Genomic DNA, 23496 nt, shown 5'->3' with positions numbered 1-23496 from the left:
CTTCTAAACGCGACATGCTCTCCTTACTCGGGCATCTCAATTTCGCCATGAGAATTATTCCCCAAGGTCGTTCCTTCATTTCTCGCCTCCTTACGCTCGCTCATTCCGTCGACCGCCTGCAAGACGTGATCTTCCTAGATGACGGGTGCCGATCAGACCTTAGGTTTTGGTCACACCTGCTTAACAATTGGAACGGCATCTCTTTTTTTTATAATGATGTTCACGAATCATCCGTCGCGCTCGAGCTATTTACTGACGCAGCCCCTTCTAAAGGTTTTGGGTTTTTTTTCCAAGGGCAATGGTTCTCAGAAAAATGGTCGGACGCTTTTCATTTATTTAGTGCGAATTTGTCCTCAATCGCTCTTTACGAATTATTCCCCATCGTCGTAGCGTGGGTCCTCTGGGGCTCCGCTTGGTCCCGCACACGCATAGAAATGAATTGCGACAACCAAGCTACAGTCGATATAATAAATGAAGGGCGTTCAAAATGCCCGTCAATTATGTCTCTACTTCGTCGCCTGACTTGGCAAGCTGTCACACACAACTTCATCCTTAAAGCCGTACACATTCCAGGACAATCTAACATCATTGCTGATGCTCTCTCTCGCTCTCGTTTGCAGGCTTTCAGACGTCTTTGCCCAGAAGCAAACCAGAATCCAACACCATGTCCGGACCTAGCCGAGCTGATCCTAGACTAAACTCTCAATTCGATAACCTATTAAATTCCGCCAGGTTCTATATCTCTAAAGGAGTATCACCATTAACACTTAAATCATATAATTCTGCTTGGTCCCGGTTTATCATATTTTGTTTTTCGTTCGTTATCCCCTTAATGCCTATCTTAATTTCGACAGTATGCGCGTTCCTAGTTCATTGCTCCGATTCTCAGCATCTGAAGATCGCCACAATTCGTAAATCGCTAGCTGGCATTCAATTCCACGCACGATTTTATAATCCCAATTTCCCGAGCCTTTTTTCCATACCCACCATCCAACACTTACTGAAAGGCATAGATAAATCCTAGAATCTAAAGACTCCAGACAAACGCCTCCCCATTACTCTACCTCTTCTGCACAAGCTTGTCTCTTCATTACGCAATGGTCTGTTTTGTGAATACGTTAACATCCTTTTAGAAGCTGTGCTCCTAACCGCTTTTTATGTTTTTTTACGACTAGGGGAATATGCGTCTGACTCAAATAATTTTAATTCGGCTCGTGGCTTGGCGATTTCAGATTTACGCCTTTATCCTTCATTCTTTAATTTATTTCTTAAGTTTTCGGAAACAGACTCTTACGGATCGGGCGTTAGCATTTCTGTTTCTAAAATCAATAATTCCTATTGCCCCTTTTCTTCTATGGTTAGATATCTCAAAGCACGTCCCCGCCTTCCAATGAACTCACCTTTATTTATTTTACCGAACGGGCTTCCAATGACAAAGCTCTGGTTCAGAACTCATCTAGCTTCTGTCCTAAAGCAATGCGGACTTCCTCTACGGCTATACACCGGGCATTCCTTTCGCATTGGTGCAGCAACAACGGCAGCTGAATGCGGGGTCCCCGACTCCACTATCCAAATGCTGGGCAGATGGTCTTCCTCGGCTTACAAGACTTACATCAGATCCGAGGTGCATGTCCTTCTAAATGCTCAACAAGCCCTCTCAACCTACCTTCAAGGTAACATTTTTCGCTAGCTATTGGTGGTGGTTAATGCATTAGAACGTACTCTAGACCGATCATAACTCTGATTTCGCTGATAACTAATCAAGTCTTTATACGTCGTAAATTAAGGCTTCTTTTATTCGTTCAGTTATTATTAACCAAACGTTTCTATAATAGCTCATATAAATATTTCTTAACGCTTAGTTTATTTTAATCCACAACTGATTGCTTCCACTGTTTTTATTTATTTTTATAGCAACGCAATATTCAATCTAGCCTTCGCGGATTCTATTTCGATATCAATTTATTAAGATATCAAAGCTCCGATATTGTTCTCGACGAGCAAATACTGCCTATCGAGGCCCATCGAACGAATTTAACGAATTGCAAATTCGTCCCGGCAGCAGTCCCAACATGCATAAACATAAGGTTATCTCGAACCTATTCCATCACATCCACATTGGTTCGCGGCTTAACGTAGCCATTGCAGTAATGCTATCGAGCTTCCGTTTTCGTTTATACACGAAAATTCGGCCGTCGAGGCATTAATATTTAGTGAGTTTCCACGTAACTCTATAAAACAATACTTCACGCTGATCACTAGCATCAGTTACAAAGTATTTCCAGCTTTTAAAGAAATAACAATAATTCAATCTCCCATCTTGCTTATCGCAGCACCCGGGAAAGGTGCATTGACAGCATATTAGTCACTTTTAAACAGAAGGTCATCACGGACCTAATTTTAACTTTTCCATTCATGGTTAATATTTTCATAGCCTATCTCAGGCTAAGATATAATTCTTATGCATGATCTCGGCCTATCGAGGCATCGCAATCTATCGAGATTCACGATTTAGCAAGCAAGGTTCTGAGGCCAACCGTGGCCGCCGATGATAACGCATATCCCCTTTCGTTGCTGTAGGTGTCGTAGAAAAGTTTTCCCCCATCTTCCCCACCACCACCAGGTAGGCTCCTGTCCAACTGTCAGGGGGTATAGGCTCCGCCCAGCCCAGACCATCAGGCAGGACCATGCCAATGAACTGAGATGGAGCTTGTCGAGTGTCTACCTTATTCCGACTGTATTCCTTCTCAAAATAAATCTATTTCATTCAATAATTCTCCTGAGTCTCTTTGGTAGAAGTATATTTCTCAAGTTTTGGTTTTCGCTGGTTAAAGGTATTGTCCAAAAAATCATTAATTTGACTAACTGTATAATAAGGATGTTTTAATTTAAAATTGTGACCATTCTCTGCAGAACCTCCCTGAGAATTTGCAATAGTAAGATTTTCTGCTATATCAGAAGTGTCACTATCAGAATCCATTGAATGAGCTTCACTTCCTTCTATCAGCACAGCAGCATCGTCCTGAGACAGGCTAAATCCTTATGCCTGCGAGTCGACTAACTCTCCGCCAGGCATCACGAGCTCAGCGCACTCTACTGGTCGCTCCGGTTCGCTGATCGCGCCGGCGGGGTCTGCGTCAAGATTCAGTTCAAGCTGAACAATGTTCATTTCATGGGACATGTGACAACTCCACGGGTGTGAGAGCAGATGATGGCGAGATACAGGCAATGGTAAGCAGGCCAACACCCACAGACAATCACTACAGCGTCTTTTGGGCATGTCAGATATCTCGCCCTGTTGATCCCAGGTGAGGTATCCTGAACATGACATGACATTGTCTGCACTCAAAACAGCACTGACCAACACACCAGTTCTGAGGTACTATGACCCCAACACAACGCTCACCATACAAACAGACGCATCCAAAGATGGCTTAGGATCATGTCTGCTGCGGAGGGGCAATGTGTCTAGCATATGCGTCTAGGGCTTAAACGGATACAGAAAAGAACTACGCCCAGATCGAGAAGGAGCTACTGGCAATTGTTTTCTCGACCAAAAAGTTCCATCAGTATGTATATGGACGCAGTGTGAATGTCCAGTCGGACCGTAAGCCACTGGAGGCCATCTTCAAGAAGCCACTGAGCAAAGCACCAGCGAGACTACAGCTACAGAGATATGATCTCATTGTACACGGCAGGGAAGCACATGCTAATGCTGATGCATTGTCACGTGCCGTTGCTGAAGGTCAGCACTCAAGTCAGATTACCTCAGTGATGCAAGAGTCGTATATGCACTTGAACTCGATCTCTCAACTCAACAGTACTGGCCTGTTAGACACACTGTGGCTGTGCAAGATGGTATATTAATAGTATCTGACAGGATCCTGATTCCTGAGACAATGAGATCAGAGATGCTTAAGAACCTACATATCACACATCAAGGTATGCAACGCACGAAAGCACATGCCAGAAAGTTCATGTATTGGCCTGGTATGACCAAACATGTTGAACAGATGGTCGAAACATGACCAACGTGTCAACAGTTTCAGCCCAGGAACCAGAAAGAGCCACTCATCTCTCATGAAGTACCAGAGCTCCCCTGGTTAAAGGTTGGTCAGAGGTCAGTCGTTTCTTCTGATTGTTTCCTAAGGTGATGAATACCAAAGACAAAACTGCACCCAGTCATGAAAGCAGTGTATGCCAGGCACGGTAAAGAGCTAGTGTGTGACCAAGTACCATTCACAAGCTACAAAATTAAGAAATCCGCAGCTGAATGAGGCATCAAACTGACACACTCAAGTCCGGCCTACCCTCAGTCAAATGGGTTGGCAGAGAGAACTATCAAAACTGTCAAAAGCGTCCTGAAAAAAGCGGAGCAATCAGGGATGGACCCTCAGCTTGCTTTGCTTTCGATCAGGAATACTCCGGTCACTGGCACGTCTTATTCACCAGCGCAAGTTCTGATGGGAAGAGGACTGAGGAGAACTTTACCAGCATCAAGTGAAGCCCTGCGACCAACTACTCCCAAAGGTGTTCATCAGGCGCTCCAAACCCTACAAAAGAAGCAAGTGTGTGACTACAATGACATTTAACAAGATGTACTATAAATGAGAAAGACAGTTTTCCTGTTATGTTAGCTTTAAGAGCTATATTTAGTGTTCTTATATCCTGTTTATAGCTAGGATTGTTCACTGAGAAAAAGGGGGATGTAGTGCAGTGTTAAATACATGTGTGGTGTAGTTGTATATTGACTCCACTAGAGGGCCACCTTGTGTGTTTTAAGACTGTGGTTCCGGGGAGTGAGTGATGTACATGCACGGCTGGTGAGCAGCACACACTGATAGTGTTCAGTGACACATGTCTAGTTCTGAGATACATCTCTATGAGTGTGTAGTTTAATAAATGCACTGCACGAGCAGGAACACGACAATGGCCTCCTAATCATCACCATATACTGATTGGCTTCATCACTGTCTCCTCTCCACCAGTAAGTGTGTGTGTGTGTGTGTGTGTGTGTAATGGGCTCCTGCACATTGAGTGAAAAAGCGCTGTATAAATGTAACGAATTATTATTATAATATATTCCTTTATAATATTAGATGTTCTTTGCTAAGTACAGAAACTATAAGCTACATTTATGAGTATAAATATCTTTGTATGGTCCTCGAGTGTGTTTGAATATTTCACCAGAATCAGTCCAAGCACATTTATCCAGTTTTATTGTATTACAAATTTCATAGTGGGACACAAGTATTACCAAACCATCATTATCATATCCATCTTCATCCTCACTCTCAGCCTGTGTCTCTATGACAGTGTGTTCTTCATCAACTACAGCTGTGTTTTATACCGTTATTAAGTGCTCATCATAATATGTGCAGATGTGAATTACTATTCTTATTAGTGCATTACAAAATCATGCAAATATATTTAGATAATTATAACTCTTTTCCTTACAAATATAATAGATATGTCAGTTATTGCCTGATGCGATTCCATTACAATGTTGCCTTCTTGAGGCAACACACAGTTTTCTGTTAAAACATTTGATTATAAATGCAAATGGAGTCACCATGTGACCTGAGCACATGTGCTGAAAGAAGGCACAAAATGGCCGCCTGCGGGTCATGTGATCACTGTTCTGCACTGTCATTGACTAGTATTTGAGTTATGAGTTTAAATACATAACTATACAAACTCAATTCCATTTTACAAATATTATTGTTCTAAGTAAAACAAAAAAGACACGTTAGGCAAAAGCAAGAAACAGTTATTTAAACAAGTAGGAACTAGAAATGTGTTTGAATGAAAGAAAATCTTCTGAGCTCAGTGACCTTTGACCTTCATAGTTTAGACGTGTCTATAAATCTGGAAAGTTTAACATGATTTACAGTACAATAGCATCTCTTTCAAACTGTTCATAGACACACACACACACACATTTTATCACTGCATAATTCATCCAACTGCCTCTATAATATGCAGAAGCAGAAAACAGGAACAAAGTGAGGATTTGCTTTATAGTAAAAAAATAGTAAAAATGTAAATGTTGAAGCTTTGCCAAAGAATGAAAGCCTGTTAACAGAGATTGCATCATTTTATAGTTGAATGGCCCTGGGATTAAAAGTTTCAATGGGGAAATGTGTTAATACGGTCCTGAGTGGAACTGTGTGACTATTTATTAAAGGAAATGGTGGTGAAATAGAAAAACTCCAATTAAAATACACACTTGTGCCAAAATTAAAAATAAATAAATAATCCTGAAAAAGTCAAAAATGTTAAAGGTGGGGTATGTGATTTGCAAAACGGCCGGTAGATTTTGAAAATACACAACTCAAAAGATCCCACCTTCTTTCCTCCAACGCTGGCCCTGACTCGCTCGAGGGGGATGGGGGGAGGGGGGTATGGTACGACCGTTTGATTGACGCACTCACTGTCCAATGATTCTAGTGGTCTTGGAAATTATTGGCTGGAGTTTTTCGAGTCCTGCCCGTTCCACAGATTATTAATTTGTTTAATTTTCATTTCAGTGCTTCTAACTCAGTGGCTGTAAGTGGGTTAGGAATAGGATTTCAAGTGATTTTGAAAAAATGGTCAAAAAAGAAAATCGCATACCCCACCTTTAAGTGTTAAATGTATTTTGTACTCCCCTCAGTATGGTGGCGTGGAGACGGGACTACCTGGAGAGTGTAACTCAACCTCAAGAAAAGACGGAAGTCGTCCACTCAATCCATGGGTCTACCCAGTGCTCGTCCTGAACACTGAGGAAGAGGGATCAAAAACCAGGAAGGTCTGCTGATGCCAAAGACCTGAATACCCCCTATGTGGGGAGCTCCAGTACCTGAGAGCTCACATCAGGAAAGGCCGGTGAGACCTGTAACCTGGCGACCACAGTATGTGGGAGCTCATATCAGGAAGGCCGGTGAGGCCTGTAACCTGATACCCAGTATATGGGAACTCAAATCAGGAAGGCCGGAGAGGCCTGACACCTGACGACCACAGCATGTGGGAGCTCATAACCAGGAAGGCGGGGTGAGGCCTGTAACCTGGCGACCACAGTGTGTGGGAGCTCATATCAGGAAGGCCAGTGAGGCCTATAACCTGATACCCAGAATATGGGAGCTCATAACCAGGAAGGCCTGATAAGGCCTGCAATCTGACAACCACACCACGTGGGGGCTACATTAGAAAGTACATGAAACAAAAGTGCATGTACTTAGTTATTCTGAGTCCAGAAAAGGCCTGGATCAGAATGAAGAAGTTAGCCAGAAAGGCGTCTGTCGTAGCATATTTTGACGACAGGACGCATCTAGAGTGGGACCCGAGGTTAAAGACTTGGGTCTGGGCCACATAGAAAGGGACTGAAGCGTACAGCGCATGACCCTTACCATAAATATGGATTTTAGAAGGTACACAAGATGTTCCATCATGTGACTTACCATAAGTATGGTTTTGACATGACCAGGAAGGCCAGATGAGGCCTATAACCTGATAGTCAAAAATGTGTGGGAGATCACATTCAGGAAAGCCTGATGAGGCCTGCAACCTGACATGTGAAAGCTCACAACCACACCCTAGCGACCACAGTGAGTGGGAGTTCACATTCAGGAAGGCCTGGTGAGGCCTGAAACCTGACATGTGACAACTCATAACCAGGAAGGCCAAGGAGGCCTGAAGCCTGGTGACCACTGAATTTGGGAGCTCAAAACCAGGAAGGCCGGCGAGGCCTGTAACCTGACAACCACAGTAGGAGGGAGCTCATATCAGGAAGGCCTGACAAGGCCTGTAACCTGACAACCACACCATGTGGGGGCTACTTTCAGAAAGGCCATAAATATGGATTTTAGAAAGTACATAAAACAAAAGTGCATGTACTTAGTAATTCTGAATCCAGGAAGGCCTGGATCAGCAAAAAAGGCGTCTGTCGTAGCAAACTTTGACGACAGGACACATCTAGAGTGGGACCCGTGATAAAAGACCTGGGTCTGGGCCACATAGGAAGGGACCGAAGCATACAGCGCATGACCCTTACCATGAAAATGGATTTTAGAAAGTACACAAGATGTTCTGTTGTGTGACTTACCATAAGTATGGTTTTGACATAATCAGGAAGGCCAGATGAGGCCTGTAACCTGATAGTCAAAAATGTGTGGGAGCCCACCTTCAGGAAGGCCTAATGAGGCCTACAACCTGGCATGTGAAAGCTCACAACCACACCCTAGCGACCACAGTGAGTGGGAGTTCACATTCAGGAAGGCCTGGTGAGGCCAGAAACCTGACATGTGACAACTCATAACCAGGAAGGCCGAGGAGGCCTGAAGCCTGGTGACCACTGAATGTGGGAGCTCATAACCAGGAAGGCCGGTGAGGCCTGTAACCTGACGACCACAGTAGGTGGGAGCTCATATCAGGACGGCTGGTAAGGCCTGTAACCTGATACCCAGTATTTGGGAGCTCATAACCAGGAAGGCCGGTGAGGCCTGTAACCTGGCTACCACAGTATGTGGGAGCTCTTATCAGGAAGGCCGGTGAGGCCTGTAACCTGGCGAGCACGGTAAGTGGGAGCTCATATCAGGAAGGCCGGTGAGGCCTGTAACCTGGCGACCACAGCATGTGGGAGCTCATAACCAGGAAGGCCGGGTGAGGCCTGTAACCTGGCGAGCACAGAAGGTGAGAGCTCATATCAGGAAGGCCTGTAAGGCCTGTAACCTGGTGAGCACAGTAGGTGGGAGCTCATATCAGGAAGGCCGGGTGAGGCCTGTAACCTAGTGACCACAGTATGTGGGAGCTCTTATCAGGAAGGCTGGTAAGGCCTATAACCTGATACCCAGTATTTGGGAGCTCATAACCAGGAAGGCCGGTGCGACCTGTAACCTGGCTACCACAGTATATGGGAGCTCTTATCAGGAAGGCCGGGTGAGGCCTGTAACCTGACGACCACAGTATGTTGGAGCTCATAACCAGGAAGGCCTGGCGAGGCCTGTAGCCTGGCGAACACCGTGTGTGGGAGCTCATATTCAGGAAGGCCTAGTTAGGCCTGTAACCTGAAACCCAGTATGTGGGAGCTCATATCAGGAAGGCCGGGTGAGGCCTGTAACCTGATAACCACAGTATGTGGGAGCTCATATTCAGGAAGGCTGGATAAGGCCTGGGACCTGACATATGGAAGCTCATAGCCTGGAAGGCCTAGTGAGGCCTGTAACCTGGCGACCACAACATGTGGGAGCTCAGCTCACCTTACAATACGTTACCTTTGCTTACCAAACATGTCCCCGGCTCTGTACAGGAGACGAGTTCTGAAAAAGAAGAGAAAAATGTTATTTACGCAGAAAAAACATTTTCACTCAACATAAAACCTGCAACGTGCGAAATGAAGCACACCAGGACTCAGGAACTCAGAAACCTGAATTCTACTGTTTCACAAGCCAAGGGAAGGCGCTCCTTACAACCAAGCTGAAGCGGGCCATCAGAGAATTCTTGAACTCATCATGGGCCCCGCCCCAGGCCTGATGTAGGAGGAGCCTGGGAGCGATGGTGGTTAGGAGACAAGATCCAGGAAGGTGATGTCTAACGTTCAGTCTGAGAACGCTTACTCTGGATCACCTCCCTGAGATCCTGCCTCCCGCGGGAGTTACGCCTCCTGCGCGCCCTGCTCCCCCTGCTAGGAGTAGGGGGTGCACGGGAAGCGACACTGGCCTTCTGGGTCCGTCTGTGATCCTCAGACCACGACGGACCAGGCCCTCCCGCCTGCCTGGGCTGGGCCGAGGACCTCCGCGGTATGCAGCTCTTAAACGCCGCAGAGCGCGCCCTCACCTCCCTGAACTATTCGATCACTGTCTCGACAGAAGGTCCGAAAAGCTCGGAAGGCGAAACCGGCGAATTGAGGAGAAAAGTTTTTTCTTTCTCCCCGATGTCAGCCTGGTTGAGCCACAGATGCCTCTCCGTGGCCACCATAGCAGCCATCGCACGACCGATGGAAACCGCAGACTGCTTGGTGGCCCGGAGAGTCAAATCCGTGGTGCGGCGCAGCTCCGCGACCGCGTCAGGGGACAGGCCGGCCCCCTGATTGAGGTCCCGCAGCAGATCGGCTTGGTAGGCCTGAAGGACCGCGAGGGTGTGCAGAACCGCACCCGCCTGACCTGCTGCCGTGTATGCTCTGCCATTCAAGTGCGAAGTTGTCCTGAGCGGCTTGGATGGCAGGGTCGGAGCTTCTAGTGAAGACGACCGACCAGAGGCGAGATAGTTAGCCAACGTCTCGTCCACTGGCGGCATCGACACATACCCGTGCTCCGTGGCTCCCTCCACAGCAGCGAAACTAACTCGCTGATGTAGATCGCAGGGCTTCGGCCTGGTATGAGCTCGGGTCACTGTGCTCCGGGGCCGGTTCTGCTCCTGACTCCGCAGGGCTTCGGCCTGGTATGAGCTCGGGTCACTGCGCTCCGGGGCCGGTTCTGCTCCTGACACCGCAGGGCTTCGGCCTGGTATGAGCTCGGGTCACTGCGCTCCGGGGCCGGTTCTCCTCCTGACACCGCAGGGCTTCGGCCTGGTATGAGCTCGGGTCACTGCGCTCCGGGGCCGGTTCTGCTCCTGACACCGCAGGGCTTCGGCCTGGTATGAGCTCGGGTCACTGCGCTCCGGGGCCGGTTCTGCTCCTGACACCGCAGGGCTTCGGCCTGGTATGAGCTCAGGTCACTGCGCTCCGGGGCCGGTTCTGCTCCTGACACCGCAGGGCTTCGGCCTGGTATGAGCTCGGGTCACTGCGCTCCGGGGCCGGTTCTGTTCCTGACACCGCAGGGCTTCGGCCTGGTATGAGCTCGGGTCACTGCGCTCCGGGGCCGGTTCTGCTCCTGACACCGCAGGGCTTCGGCCTGGTATGAGCTCGGGTCACTGCGCTCCGGGGCCGGTTCTGCTCCTGACACCGCAGGGCTTCGGCCTGGTATGAGCTCGGGTCACTGCGCTCCGGGGCCGGTTCTGCTCCTGACACCGCAGGGCTTCGGCCTGGTATGAGCTCGGTCACTGCGCTCCGGGGCCGGTTCTCCTCCTGACACCGCAGGGCTTCGGCCTGGTATGAGCTCGGGTCACTGCGCTCCGGGGCCGGTTCTGCTCCTGACACCGCAGGGCTTCAGCCTGGTATGAGCTCAGGTCACTGCGCTCCGGGGCCGGTTCTCCTCCTGACACCGCAGGGCTTCGGCCTGGTATGAGCTCGGGTCACTGCGCTCCGGGGCCAGTTCTGCTCCTGACACCGCAGGGCTTCGGCCTGGTATGAGCTCAGGTCACTGCGCTCCGGGGCCGGTTCTCCTCCTGACACCGCAGGGCTTCGGCCTGGTATGAGCTCGGGTCACTGCGCTCCGGGGCCGGTTCTCCTCCTGACACCGCAGGGCTTCGGCCTGGTATGAGCTCAGGTCACTGCGCTCCGAGGCCGGTTCTCCTCCTGACACCGCAGGGCTTCGGCCTGGTATGAGCTCGGGTCACTGCGCTCCGGGGCCGGTTCTGCTCCTGACACCGCAGGGCTTCGGCCTGGTATGAGCTCGGGTCACTGCGCTCCGTGGCCGGTTCTGCTCCTGACACCGCAGGGCTTCGGCCTGGTATGAGCTCGGGTCACTGCGCTCCGGGGCCGGTTCTGCTCCTGACACCGCAGGGCTTCGGCCTGGTATGAGCTTGGGTCACTGCGCTCCGGGGCCGGTTCTGCTCCTGACACCGCAGGGCCTCGGCCTGGTATGAGCTCGGGTCACTGCGCTCCGGGGCCGGTTCTGCTCCTGACACCGCAGGGCTTCGGCCTGGTATGAGCTCGGGTCACTGCGCTCCGGGGCCGGTTCTGCTCCTGACACCGCAGGGCTTCGGCCTGGTATGAGCTCGGGTCACTGCGCTCCGGGGCCGGTTCTGCTCCTGACACCGCAGGGCTTCGGCCTGGTATGAGCTCGGGTCACTGCGCTCCGGGGCCGGTTCTGCTCCTGACACCGCAGGGCCTCGGCCTGGTATGAGCTCGGGTCACTGCGCTCCGGGGCCGGTTCTGCTCCTGACACCGCAGGGCTTCGGCCTGGTATGAGCTCGGGTCACTGCGCTCCGGGGCCGGTTCTGCTCCTGACACCGCAGGGCTTCGGCCTGGTATGAGCTCGGGTCACTGCGCTCCGGGGCCGGTTCTGCTCCTGACACCGCAGGGCTTCGGCCTGGTATGAGCTCGGGTCACTGCGCTCCGGGGCCGGTTCTGCTCCTGACACCGCAGGGCTTCGGCCTGGTATGAGCTTGGGTCACTGCACTCCGGGGCCGGTTCTGCTCCTGACACCGCAGGGCTTCGGCCTGGTATGAGCTCGGGTCACTGCGCTTCGGGGCCGGTTCTGCTCCTGACACCGCAGGGCTTCGGCCTGGTATGAGCTCGGGTCACTGCGAGAACTACACCATTATACATACTCACTCACACACACACACACACACACACGATCTGATCAGAGCTGGTATTTAGAGGTGTGTGTTTCTGTCCTCAAACTACACACACACACACACATGATCTGATCAGAGCTGGTATTCAGAGGTGTGTGTTTCTGTCCTCAAACTACACACACACACACACACACACGATCTGATCAGAGCTGGTATTCAGAGGTGTGTGTTTCTGTCCTCGAACTACACACACACACACACACATGATCTGATCAGAGCTGGTATTCAGAGGTGTGTGTTTCTGTCCTCAAACTACACACACACACTCACACACGATCTGATCAGAGCTGGTATTCAGAGGTGTGTGTTTCTGTGCTCAAACTACACACACACACACACACACACACACACACACACACATGATCTGATCAGAGCTGATATTCAGAGGTGTGTGTTTCTGTCCTCAAACTACACACACACACACACACACGATCTGATCAGAGCTGGTATTCAGAGGTGTGTCTTTCTGTGCTCAAACTACACACACACACACACACACACACACACATGATCTGATCAGCGCTGGTATTCAGAGGTGTGTGTTTCTGTCCTCAAACTACACATACACACACACACACATGATCTGATCAGAGCTGGTATTCAGAGGTGTGTGTTTCTGTCCTCAAACTACACACACACACTCACACACACACACTCTCACTCACTCACACACACACACTTGATCCTCTAGTGTTTGGTGTGTTCGGGGCGTCTGAAGTTGTCACATCCTGAAAGAGCCCGTCTAAAGTTGAGCAAAAACGGCAGCCAATGGCTGTGAGGTTCAGGTTGTGACGTGTGTCTTGAGCGATTCAATATGCAGATTGTGTTGGAGTTTCATCAAAGGGGAGGAGTAAAACACAAGTGAAACTAAAAGCTGAACTGTGAATGTGGCTCTCTACACTCGGTGAGGTTGTTTTCAGCATCAACGTGTTTTATGCAAATATGTTCATTAATTGACGTCGTAAACCATTGCAAACTTTAAGCAGTTCATTTGGCTTGTAGTTGAGTTTTGGCTTGTAGGTAATGTTTTTTTGTAGGCCTATTAATGTCGTTTTAGATTTGTGTGTGTGTGTGTGTTAGTGTGTGTGTGTATTCTTACTCGAGACTCCTCGCTGCAGCCTGTAACGCGATGGCGGACTTGATACTCGACGTGCATGCGCGGAATAGGATGTTTGTAACACGCATGTAGTAATCTCTTATTTTATGTAATTTAAACTGTAATGGCGAGTTAAAGATAGAATAAATAGATGAACAAATGGTTGTTTCACTACTCGCTATACTAGCTAGAGAATTTACATTTTATTTTGAATCATTATTTATAATCATTATTATAAGTTGATTACAAACGATTAGCCTATCATGCCGTTATCAAGAGAGCGCTTAACCTCTATCTAGGCAGACTTTCCTTTTAAATATTTTGAAATTGAGTTTATAGCCTACTTATGCTCTCTGATGTTGTTTTAAGTGTTTTAGACAATTATGAAAAAGCAACTATAATGAACAAACTTTTACTTGACGTTATTAGTCATGTGAACCCGTCTTTTCTTTCATTTGAATTGTCATTGATGAAAATGTTTAGCTTAGCTATTTTAAAAATCTCTATATGCCTACACAAAATGGGATGGCATGGCATTACGTATATGGGAAATTACATGACGAGGGATGTCTTACAGATTTGATAAAAAAAATGTAATTTGTGGATACTGTAATGGGTAATCACGCTCGTGTGCGTTAAAACTTTCATGATGTAATCGATACCTACTACAGCCTGTGTTAAAACGTCAACTACGTATTTGATATCAATGACGTCATCGCGCTACAGGCTGCAGCGAGGACTTCTTGGAAGTTTTCATTACTAACTTGAGATTACTAACCCTAAAATGAACATAAACACTCGCCCCCCGGTTTGTGACATCACAAACCCTATAATTTACATAACCCCGCCCCCGGGAACACACAGTCCATGTTGAGAAGAGGAAGAGTTGTTGTAGTCGAGCACATTTGTGAGTTCAAGCTCAAGCTGTCTTTCACATGCAATACAGTACGCAACACAAACGCAATAGAAAGTCACTCTGTGTGCATTTCACAACAGTTCCCACAAGAGCGATTTATAGATTATAATGACAGAATATGCTAATTGAAGATAGTTAACTCCACATCAGCAACATAAATTCATCAACTAACCATTCAGAGACGTCTTGTTGCTTGTTGAGTCTCTATCACACACATGTACGCATGCACACACACACACACACACAAAAACTCTTGAAGCTCCGCCCTCTTAGCCGGGAGCAGCAGCTCATTTGCATTTAAAGGGACACACACGAAACAATGCATTTTTACTAACCCTCAAAAGGGACCATTTTAACATGCTGGAAAATAAATATCTGTGGGTTTAGCGAGGTTTTCCAACTTTCAATTCAGCTTATTTAGTTTCAACTTTAAAACGTACCACCGATTTCAATGTAATGTTTATTCAGGCTTTGGTAAGCCTCTAGCACAGGCCTATTTGAACCACAATGACGGTGTGTTTTAAAGGTCCCATATTGTACACATTTCTGAAGTTTTATTTTAGGTTTTGATGTCCTTAAGGATATATATTTGCGGTATAAGTACTAAAAATCATTCCAATTTATTTTTACAGCTCCTTTCTCAGGAGCTCTGCCAAGAACGTCTCAGGTTACGACTGTAACCTTTGTTCCCTGAGAACAGGGAACGAGACAATACGTCATTCGACGCTATGGGGAATGCCTCAGGCGTGACAGGTGTCTGAAATCACTATCAAATCACGTCAATCACATTGACCGGCGACAGCCCGTGAATCATTAGCGTGAATGATTAACGTGCGACCTGGAAGTATCTAAAGGCGCCTTGCAAACATGACAAATCACCTTATCGTCTGAAGGGACTGTACGGCAGGCGGGCCCCGAGGCATGGCAGGGAGACGTATTGTCTCGTTCCCTGTTCTCAGGGAACAAAGGTTACAGAACAAAGGTTACAGTCGTAACCTGAGACGTTCCCTTTCGAAGGGAACTCATCAATACGTCATCCGACGCTATGGGGAACAAACTACCCACTCCGCCATGCTGAGGGAGTGCATGCCCAAAGGCTGTGACAACTGTCAGAACCAGCAATTTCAAATGAAATGCTAGAACCACTCACCGTCAGGTCACACTGGGCTGTCAGTGACAGCATTCCCTACGGTCATAGCCCAAGCTATAAGCCTAGCAGGAAAGCCTCCATAAACATGGTTAAATGAAAGGCCTACCTGGGCCTGCTCAAATGCCTAGGACCACAACTTCAATTAGAAGGGGTCCCTTCTAGGGAATGTGGCTAGGGAACCCGAAGGAACCCCAGCCAGTCACTATTCAGGGGAACGTACTCACCCCGAAGTGCCACCAGGACGGCCTGACCTGGCGTCAGAGCATAGACACTTAGTCTGGCCACTTCCTGTCTGTCCGAAGACAGAGCCTCTGGACACCTGCCTTAAGTAAGGCATCCAACCCGAGGGACTGCGAAGCTGGCAGTGAACCACTCGGCCCGGATCTCAGAGACGGGATATCCCGGAGAGTATGACTCAGCATAGTGCTTTCCAACCCTTGCTAGCGAGGGGAGTTCCTCTACTCGATCCACGGATCAACCCAGTGTCTGTGTTTCAAAACACTGAGGAGGCCTGTGAAGGCCTCAAGGACTGATCTAACTGGGAGGCCTCACGAGAGGCCTACGACCATCTGACCAGACTCAGGAGTCCGCGTGCTCACAGTGACCCTCAATGAGGGGAGCATATGGTCCCCCTGGTAGGCAAAACCAGGCTGTAGGCAGGAAAGAGGTTCCGGGAGGGAACCAGTAGCAGAGAATGAACACTTTAGTCGAGCCAGGGCGCAAGCTCGCCTTCAGCAGCTGCCTGATAAGGCCAGCTGAAATGATAGCAAGAAGCCACTAGCTTCCTGAACCCAGCACCGCTAGGTAACCACTTACAAGGAGGCCTGGTGAGGCCTACTACCTGATAGCAACACTATGTGGTCACCTACAGGGAGGCCTAGAGAGGCCTACTACCCGATAACGATAGTACGTGGGGAACTCACCCTCAGGGAGGCCTGGTGAGGCCTACTACCTGATAATCACAGCATGTGGGAACTCGTCTTCAGGGAGGCCTGGTGAGGCCTACTACCTGATAACCATCTTAAATGGGAATTCACCTTCAGGGAGGCCTGAGTGGCCTACTATCTGATAGCAACTGGTGGCTGAGTCCGGGTGATAGTTCCAAGCCGGCCTGCTAAGGTCAGCCAGCTGGGGACTCGCCTATCAGGGAGGCCTGGTTGGGCCTACTAGCTGATAGCAAGTCAATTCTGCTACAAATGAACACTGTTGGGAACCACACTACACCAACGTAACTATTGGGCCCACCCACAGGCGGCCTAGTATGGCTAGCTACCTGTAGCGGCTATAAAGTATGTCCCACAATGTTGGGACTCACCTCCGAGGAGGCCTGTTTAAGGCCTACTACCCACCGGTGAGCCAACTGCCCGAACCACCAAGGCCAACCATTTCTCTCGAGAAGTGGCCTACAGCGCCCTACTGGGGGCTGCCCATACAAAGAGGCCTGCTGAGGCCTACTACCTGATGGCGCAGCCTTCGTTGGCAGAAAAGCTGTTTACACAGCGCCTACAGCATCCTGGTGCCTAATCACATTGCCCACGGCAGTGTACTCAGAAAGAGAGCTTAGCACCCTTAAAACAAGGGGAGTACAACATACGCCACTCTGCCTCAACGGAGGCCCCAGTTAGTCAGGGGCCTACCATCTATGCATGGGCGTCAGCTCAGGGCAATGCTCTGGCTACAGGGGAGCGTACTTCGACCAAAGAAGAAGTGAAGGCTTACTTCACACTCGACCCGAGCCATAGTGGTGCGAGGTAGGATAAACAGAACTGGGAGTGAAGTACTCAGACCTACCCTGAATCACAGGGGAATACTCACACCTCACCCTAAGGTTACGAGGGGGCGGGCCTGCCAGCGGCTCTAGGGGTGACAGAAATGTATCTGTGCCCAACCAAGGGGAGTGGGGCTTGAATGAAAGCCAACCACCTACAACCCGCCGCTCGAGTAGTAGCTCAGCGAGGTAAGTGAAGCCCATACTGGCGGCCTAAATCCGTAGCCAGTTCTGCATGGCAGGGTCAGGCAGGAGACTCAGTCTTCTTCGCTTTCTCTTTTGAAGTGAAAGACGGCCTAACCCTGCTCAATAAAGACATAAATACCACGGAGGCCTGTTTGAGGCCTACCATGTCCTATAAACCATCCTCTGCACCACGCTGCATTACTCTAGTCACCCCAGAATGCAGAGAAGGGGGCGGGCCTTGGCCTAACGACTCCCATGGGAGGAGGCTGATATACAGGGATGCCAAAAACCTACATTCACAAAGTGAAGAGTCAGAGGAAGAAATGCTAATTTAGCAAAACACCTCTAATATCCCTGGCACAGCCTAGGCCAGCTACAGAGGCGGCCCTGGTGAGGGCCAACCTGTAAGCATAGATCTATCTGAGGGCTCAGAGGAGCCACAGCCTGCTAAAGAATATAGTCTGTATTATTCCATACAAAGGGCTGCAGAACGCTCAACCTAATGAAAACTCAACAGAGCTCAAGGGGCGAAATACTCAGAAATGTCAAAACGGTCCCATGGGCCGGACATAAGATCTATCTGAAGCTCTAGCGTCAGTCAACACTCTAAGTAAAACATACTATCAGAGAGAGACCAACTACTCTACCCTGAGGTGGCTAATAGCCCAAAGGCTAACATAGTTATCGTTCAGGCCACCTAACGGGGAACTTCAGGGCCCTAATAATCCAATAAAGTTCTCTTACCTTATTACCTTGACATGACCCCATAACTCTTTATACAGGGAACGAGGTCTGTAAAGAGAAATATGTTATTTTTTATCACAAAAAAATATACTCCTTGAAAAGACCAGCAGCTCACCTGCGGCGTGCAAAGTGAAGACTCGCCAGAAGTTTTATGCGAACCTGGGAACCGCCACTTTACACGCCTGAAAGGGGCGTTTCCACCAACCAGGCTCGGGTAGGCCATCAGAACATAGTTCCCATCATAGGCCCATCCCCAGGCCTGATGTAATGAACGCCTGGGGGTCAGAAAAGAGAGGGCAGAAGTCGTGACCCTCTGGGGAGGTTATCCATTACCGACGCCGTGAGCGTTTGTTCTGGATAACCTCCCTCAAATCTCTTCTGTGGCGGGAGTCACGCCTCCTCTGCGACCTGCTCCTTGAGGGAGGGGGCGCACGAGAGGCGACACTGGCTCGCTGGCCCTGCCTACGGTCCTCAGACTGTGAAGGGCCAGGCTCTCCCGCCTGCCTGGGTGCGGACGCGGATCTCAGCGGTATACATGTTTTAAAAGCTGCTGAGCACGCCTTCGCCTCCCTGAACTTCCCCACCACCGCTTCTACAGAGGTGCCAAAGACTTCGGAAGGCGAAACTGGTGAATCGAGGAAAGGTTTTTTCTTTCTCCCCGATTCCAGCTAGATTTAGCCACAGATGCCTCTCCGTGGCCACCATCGCCGCCATCGACCGACCAATCGCGGCAGCGGTTTGCTTGGTAGCCCGGAGAGCCAGATCTGTGGTCTGGCGCAGCTCAGCCACCGCCTCAGGGGACAACCCTGCCCCCTGGTCGAGATCCCTCAGCAGGTCGGCCTGGTACGCCTGTAACACCGCCATGGTATGAAGTGCAGCACCGGCCTGACCTGCTGCCGTGTATGCTCTGCCATTCAAACGAGCCGTTGTTTTCAGCGGTTTGGATGGCAGGGTTGGAGCTTTTAGTGTCGCTGCCCGCCCCGACACAAGATAGTTCGCGAACGTCTAGTCAATGGGCGGCATTGACACATACCCATGCTCTCCGATCCCCTCAACATCAGCGAAACTGGCCCGCTGATGTTGGTGAATACGTGCAGAGTATGGGTTCTTCCATGCCTTCTCGATCTCCATGTGTAGATCAGGAAGGAATGGAAGGCTCACCCGAGCTGGTGGTGTACGGCCGGGGAGAAACCGATCATCGAGCCTTCCGCGAGCGGCCCCTCCTCTAGCGCGCTGCCAAGGCAACTGCAGCCTGTCAGCAGCGTGCTCCATAACATCCACCAGCTGAGCATACATGGGGCAGGGTGGCTGAGGAGGTTCAAGATCTTCCTGATCATAAACCTCCCCAACCATCTCCTGCGCGTCCGGAAGAGCCGCAACTGCAGGTACAGTCGGTGAGTAAACTCCCCGATCATCGACCTGCAGTTCGCTCTCGTCAGCCGTCGAATCATCTGAGAGGTTTACAGCCTTCTCAAGGCGATCGACGAGCTCCATCTGAGAACCCCATGATGAAAGTCGCCGCTCTGCCTCAGCACGAGCGGGACCTGCACCACGAGGAACAGATGCTGAGCCCCCTTCACTCGAGAAGAGGGCCAGACAAGAGCGGAGCATTTTAAGAGAAAAATGCTCGCAGTTCGCACAGAGGGTTCCCTCGAGAACCTCCCGTGCGTGCTCTTCTCCCAAACAAAAAACACACAGCTCGTGTGTGTCAGCCGGTGTCAGAAACTCGGACACGGGTCGGCACACTTACGAAAACAATCTGCTTTTGTTGTGCGTTTCATCTTACCTTTTTGCTCGTAATTTGAGTAGCGTTTCATACAAAACAGTCCCTGAAGACGATGAGGAGATTTGTCATGTTTGCAAGGCGCCCTTATATACTTCCAGGTCGCACGTTAATCATTCACGCTAATGATTCACGGGCTGTCGCCGGTCAATGTGATTGACGTGATTTGATAGTGATTTCAGACACCTGTCACGCCTGAGGCGTTCCCCATAGCGTCGAATGACGTATTGTTGAGTTCCCTTCGAAAGGGAACAGTTCGACAGGTTTGGCATTTCTAATTAATATTCATGAGCCTCTCTTCTGATTGGCCTGTTGTCTTCTGAGTGACGCACGGCCAGGCCAACCACAGGTAAGTAGGGTCATGTATGCTGTAGCCTGCAGATTTGACAATATGAGACGTTTAAGAGCAGTGAGTGATTATGTTCTTTGATTTACTTCAGGTAGTCTAGGGTTCGGTACTTTGGTGCACACCGGGGTCGGCAAGACAGCTTCCACATTAACGGTTTTTCATGCGAGCCGTTCCCCGTTCCGAACTAAGCTGCTAGTGCAAAAATACTCTAAGAATAATTTGTTCCTGTTGTTTTTCTCTTGTGTGTTTGTAGCAGATGCAAATGGGGATAATAAAACATACTATAAATATTTTTGTCTCTTTCAGAGATGTCGGTGACCAGCTCCAGTCCAGTGATCCGGGTTCTTCTGATGGGCAGGAAGGGATCTGGGAAAAGCTCTTCTGGAAACACTATACTGGGAGAAAGAAAGTTTAAAGTTAAAAAGAAACATGAAGCTGAAGTGTGTGAAGAAGTAACTCAGACCGGAGAGAAGCAGGTGTGTGTGATTGATTGTCCAGATCTAATGGATCCAGATCTGAATAAAGAGAAGCTGGAGAAGATGAAGGATCAGCTGGTCTCTCGATGTTCATCAGGTCTCAGTGCAGTTCTGCTCACCGTTCCTCTAGAGGAACCTGTGGGAAACGAGGAGGAGATCCTGGATTATATCAAGCGTTTATTAGGTCCTGAAGTTCAGAAGTACATCATGATTCTGTTCACACATGAAGATGTTCTGGATGAACCGCGGGCCATTGATGAATATCTACAAGATCATGAGGATCTCCAGCGACTGGTGACTGAATGTGGAGGAAAGTTTCACTGTTTCAATAACAGGAGTAAATCAAACATCAAAGAAAGTCAGAAACGAGAACTACTGCAGAAGATCGAAGGAATGACGCAGGGCAATAAGGGGAAATTTGTCACGGCAAAAATGAAGAGGAGTGACAGCAAAGACTTTCCTGGGGTCAACTGTAAGATGATGATCATTATTATTATTATTATTATTTCTAATTACAAATTTTCTTGAATGTAGAATGCAGATCTTTCTACAGATCTTGAATGCAGATCTTTAAGGTTTATTGAGAATATTGAGATTTTATTCAACAACACATTGATGTGGTTTGATGTTTCTGTTGTAGTTTCATCAGAAGATCCAGATGAGATTGATGTGATTCCTGAGAGGAAAGACCAGATCAGACTGAAAAACTGGATCTGGGAAAAGTGGCACTGGAAACACCATAATCGGCAGAAACCTGTTTAAATCTACAGCCGGTTCAAAATCTGTGACGAAACAGTGTCGGTTTCTGCAGAAACTACAGGGAGGATGGGTAAAGAGATCTCAGTGATCGACACTCCTGGACTTTATGATACTAAACTCAGTGATGAAGAGGTTAAAACTGAAATAGGGAAATGCATGCTTCTCCTGGCTGGACCACATGCTTTTATTATCATGATTAAAGTGGATTGATTCACTTAGGAGGAGAACAACACAATACAACAGCTCAAAAAAGTGTTGGGAGAAGTAATACTAAAATATGATCATCTTCACTCACAAAGACCAGTAGGAGAAAGAAAAGCAAAGTAGTCAGCAGTTTTTAGAGCACTGTGAGCCAAATCTTAGAAAACTCATACGCAGTTGTGGAAACAGATTCCTCTGTCTGGACAACAACTCTGCCAGTTTCCCACAGTTCAGAGATCTGCTCAGTAAAATAGAGAAGATGGTGGAACTTGAAAACTTTTTGTCTGTTCAGTAAGTAGAGATGATTCTTTAAGACTGAAATCAGCAGGAAGGCGCTTTCCATATTCTTTCTTTGTCTTCATGTTCATCTCTGTTTATATGCTTATAGAAAGCCCTTCAATTTGTATTTCTGAAGGTAGGTCTATGTAGACTGCTTTTCTTTTATAGTTAGTGGGATGTTTTGGTTGTTATGTTGGCCTTGACCCCTCCTGAAGCTTAATTTAGCTTCCTTTGTGAATAAAATTGTTTTCTTTCACTTACTAAATGCTTGGTCTGGAAATTCCTTATATCATATTTTTCATATTCTCATCCAGAGTATGATCTTTGAGTTATATTAACAGTTAGTTTTGTAATTATATACAGTGTTTCAAGCTGGTTCTTTCAGACTCACACACACATCAATGCGCCCGGGCAGTCAGCGTCCACTAGTGCGCCTGTCAGCATCCACTAGAGCGCCCGGGCAGTCAGCGTCCACTAGAGCGCCCGGGCAGTCAGCGTCCACTAGTGCGCCTGTCAGCATCCACTAGAGCACCCGGGCAGTCAGCGTCCACTAGAGCGCCCGGGCAGTCAGCGTCCACTAGAGCGCCCGGGCAGTCAGCGTCCAGTAGTGCGCCTGTCAGCATCCACTAGAGCGCCCGGACAGTCAGCGTCCAGTAGTGCGCCTGTCAGCATCCACTAGAGCGCCCGGACAGTCAGCGTCCACTAGTGCGCCTGTCAGCATCCACTAGAGCGCCCGGGCAGTCAGCGTCCAGTAGTGCGCCTGTCAGTGTCCACTAGAGCGCCTGGGCAATCAGCGTCCACTAGAACGCCCGGGCAGTCAGTGTCCACTAGAGCGCCCGGGCAGTCAGCGTCCACTAGAGCGCCCTGGCAGTCAGCGTCCACTAGAACGCCCGGGCAGTCAGCGTCCACTAGTGCGCCTGTCAGCATCCACTAGAACGCCGGGCAGTCAGCGTCCACTAGTGCGCCTCTCCGCATCCACTAGAGCGCCCGGGCAGTCAGAGTCCAGTAGTGCGCCTGTCAGCGTCCACCAGAGCGCCCGGACAGTCAGCGTCCAGTAGTGTGCCTGTCAGTGTCCACTAGAGCGCCTGGGCAATCAGCGTCCACTAGAGCGCCCGGGCAGTCAGCTTCCACTAGTGCGCCTGTCAGTGTCCACTAGAGCGCCCGGGCAGTCAGTGTCCACTAGAGCGCCCGGGCAGTCAGTGTCCACTAGTGCGCCTGTCAGTGTCCACTAGAGCGCCCGGGCAGTCAGTGTCCACTAGAGCGCCCGGGCAGTCAGCGTCCACTAGTGCGCCTGTCAGTGTTTACTAGAGCGCCTGGGCAATCAGCGTCCACTAGTGCGCCCGGGCAGTCA

The 23496-nt window shown here is 49.2% G+C and overlaps 2 protein-coding genes across 3 annotated transcripts in view; both read left to right on the top strand.

The window, feature by feature from the left end:
• LOC130099277 (zinc finger protein OZF-like) overlaps positions 1-23496 on the top strand; it is a 129591-nt gene that overhangs the window by 25229 nt on the left and 80866 nt on the right. The gene's annotated exons all lie outside the window — the stretch shown is intronic.
• LOC130099274 (GTPase IMAP family member 8-like) lies at positions 19334-22161 on the top strand. The gene is given in 8 exon segments (XM_056264883.1): positions 19334-19381; positions 19436-19539; positions 19602-19670; positions 20759-21378; positions 21547-21607; positions 21609-21711; positions 21714-21943; positions 21945-22161. Coding segments are annotated over 8 exon segments (1452 nt in total).

This window comes from Rhinichthys klamathensis, unplaced genomic scaffold (genome assembly GCF_029890125.1).
Source record: "Rhinichthys klamathensis goyatoka isolate OS25496 unplaced genomic scaffold, OSU_Roscu_1.1 h1tg000227l_1, whole genome shotgun sequence".
NCBI classification, from domain to species: domain Eukaryota; kingdom Metazoa; phylum Chordata; class Actinopteri; order Cypriniformes; family Leuciscidae; genus Rhinichthys; species Rhinichthys klamathensis.
The sequence above is the reverse complement of the archived record's forward strand: the minus strand, read 5'-3'. Positions and strand labels throughout refer to the sequence as shown.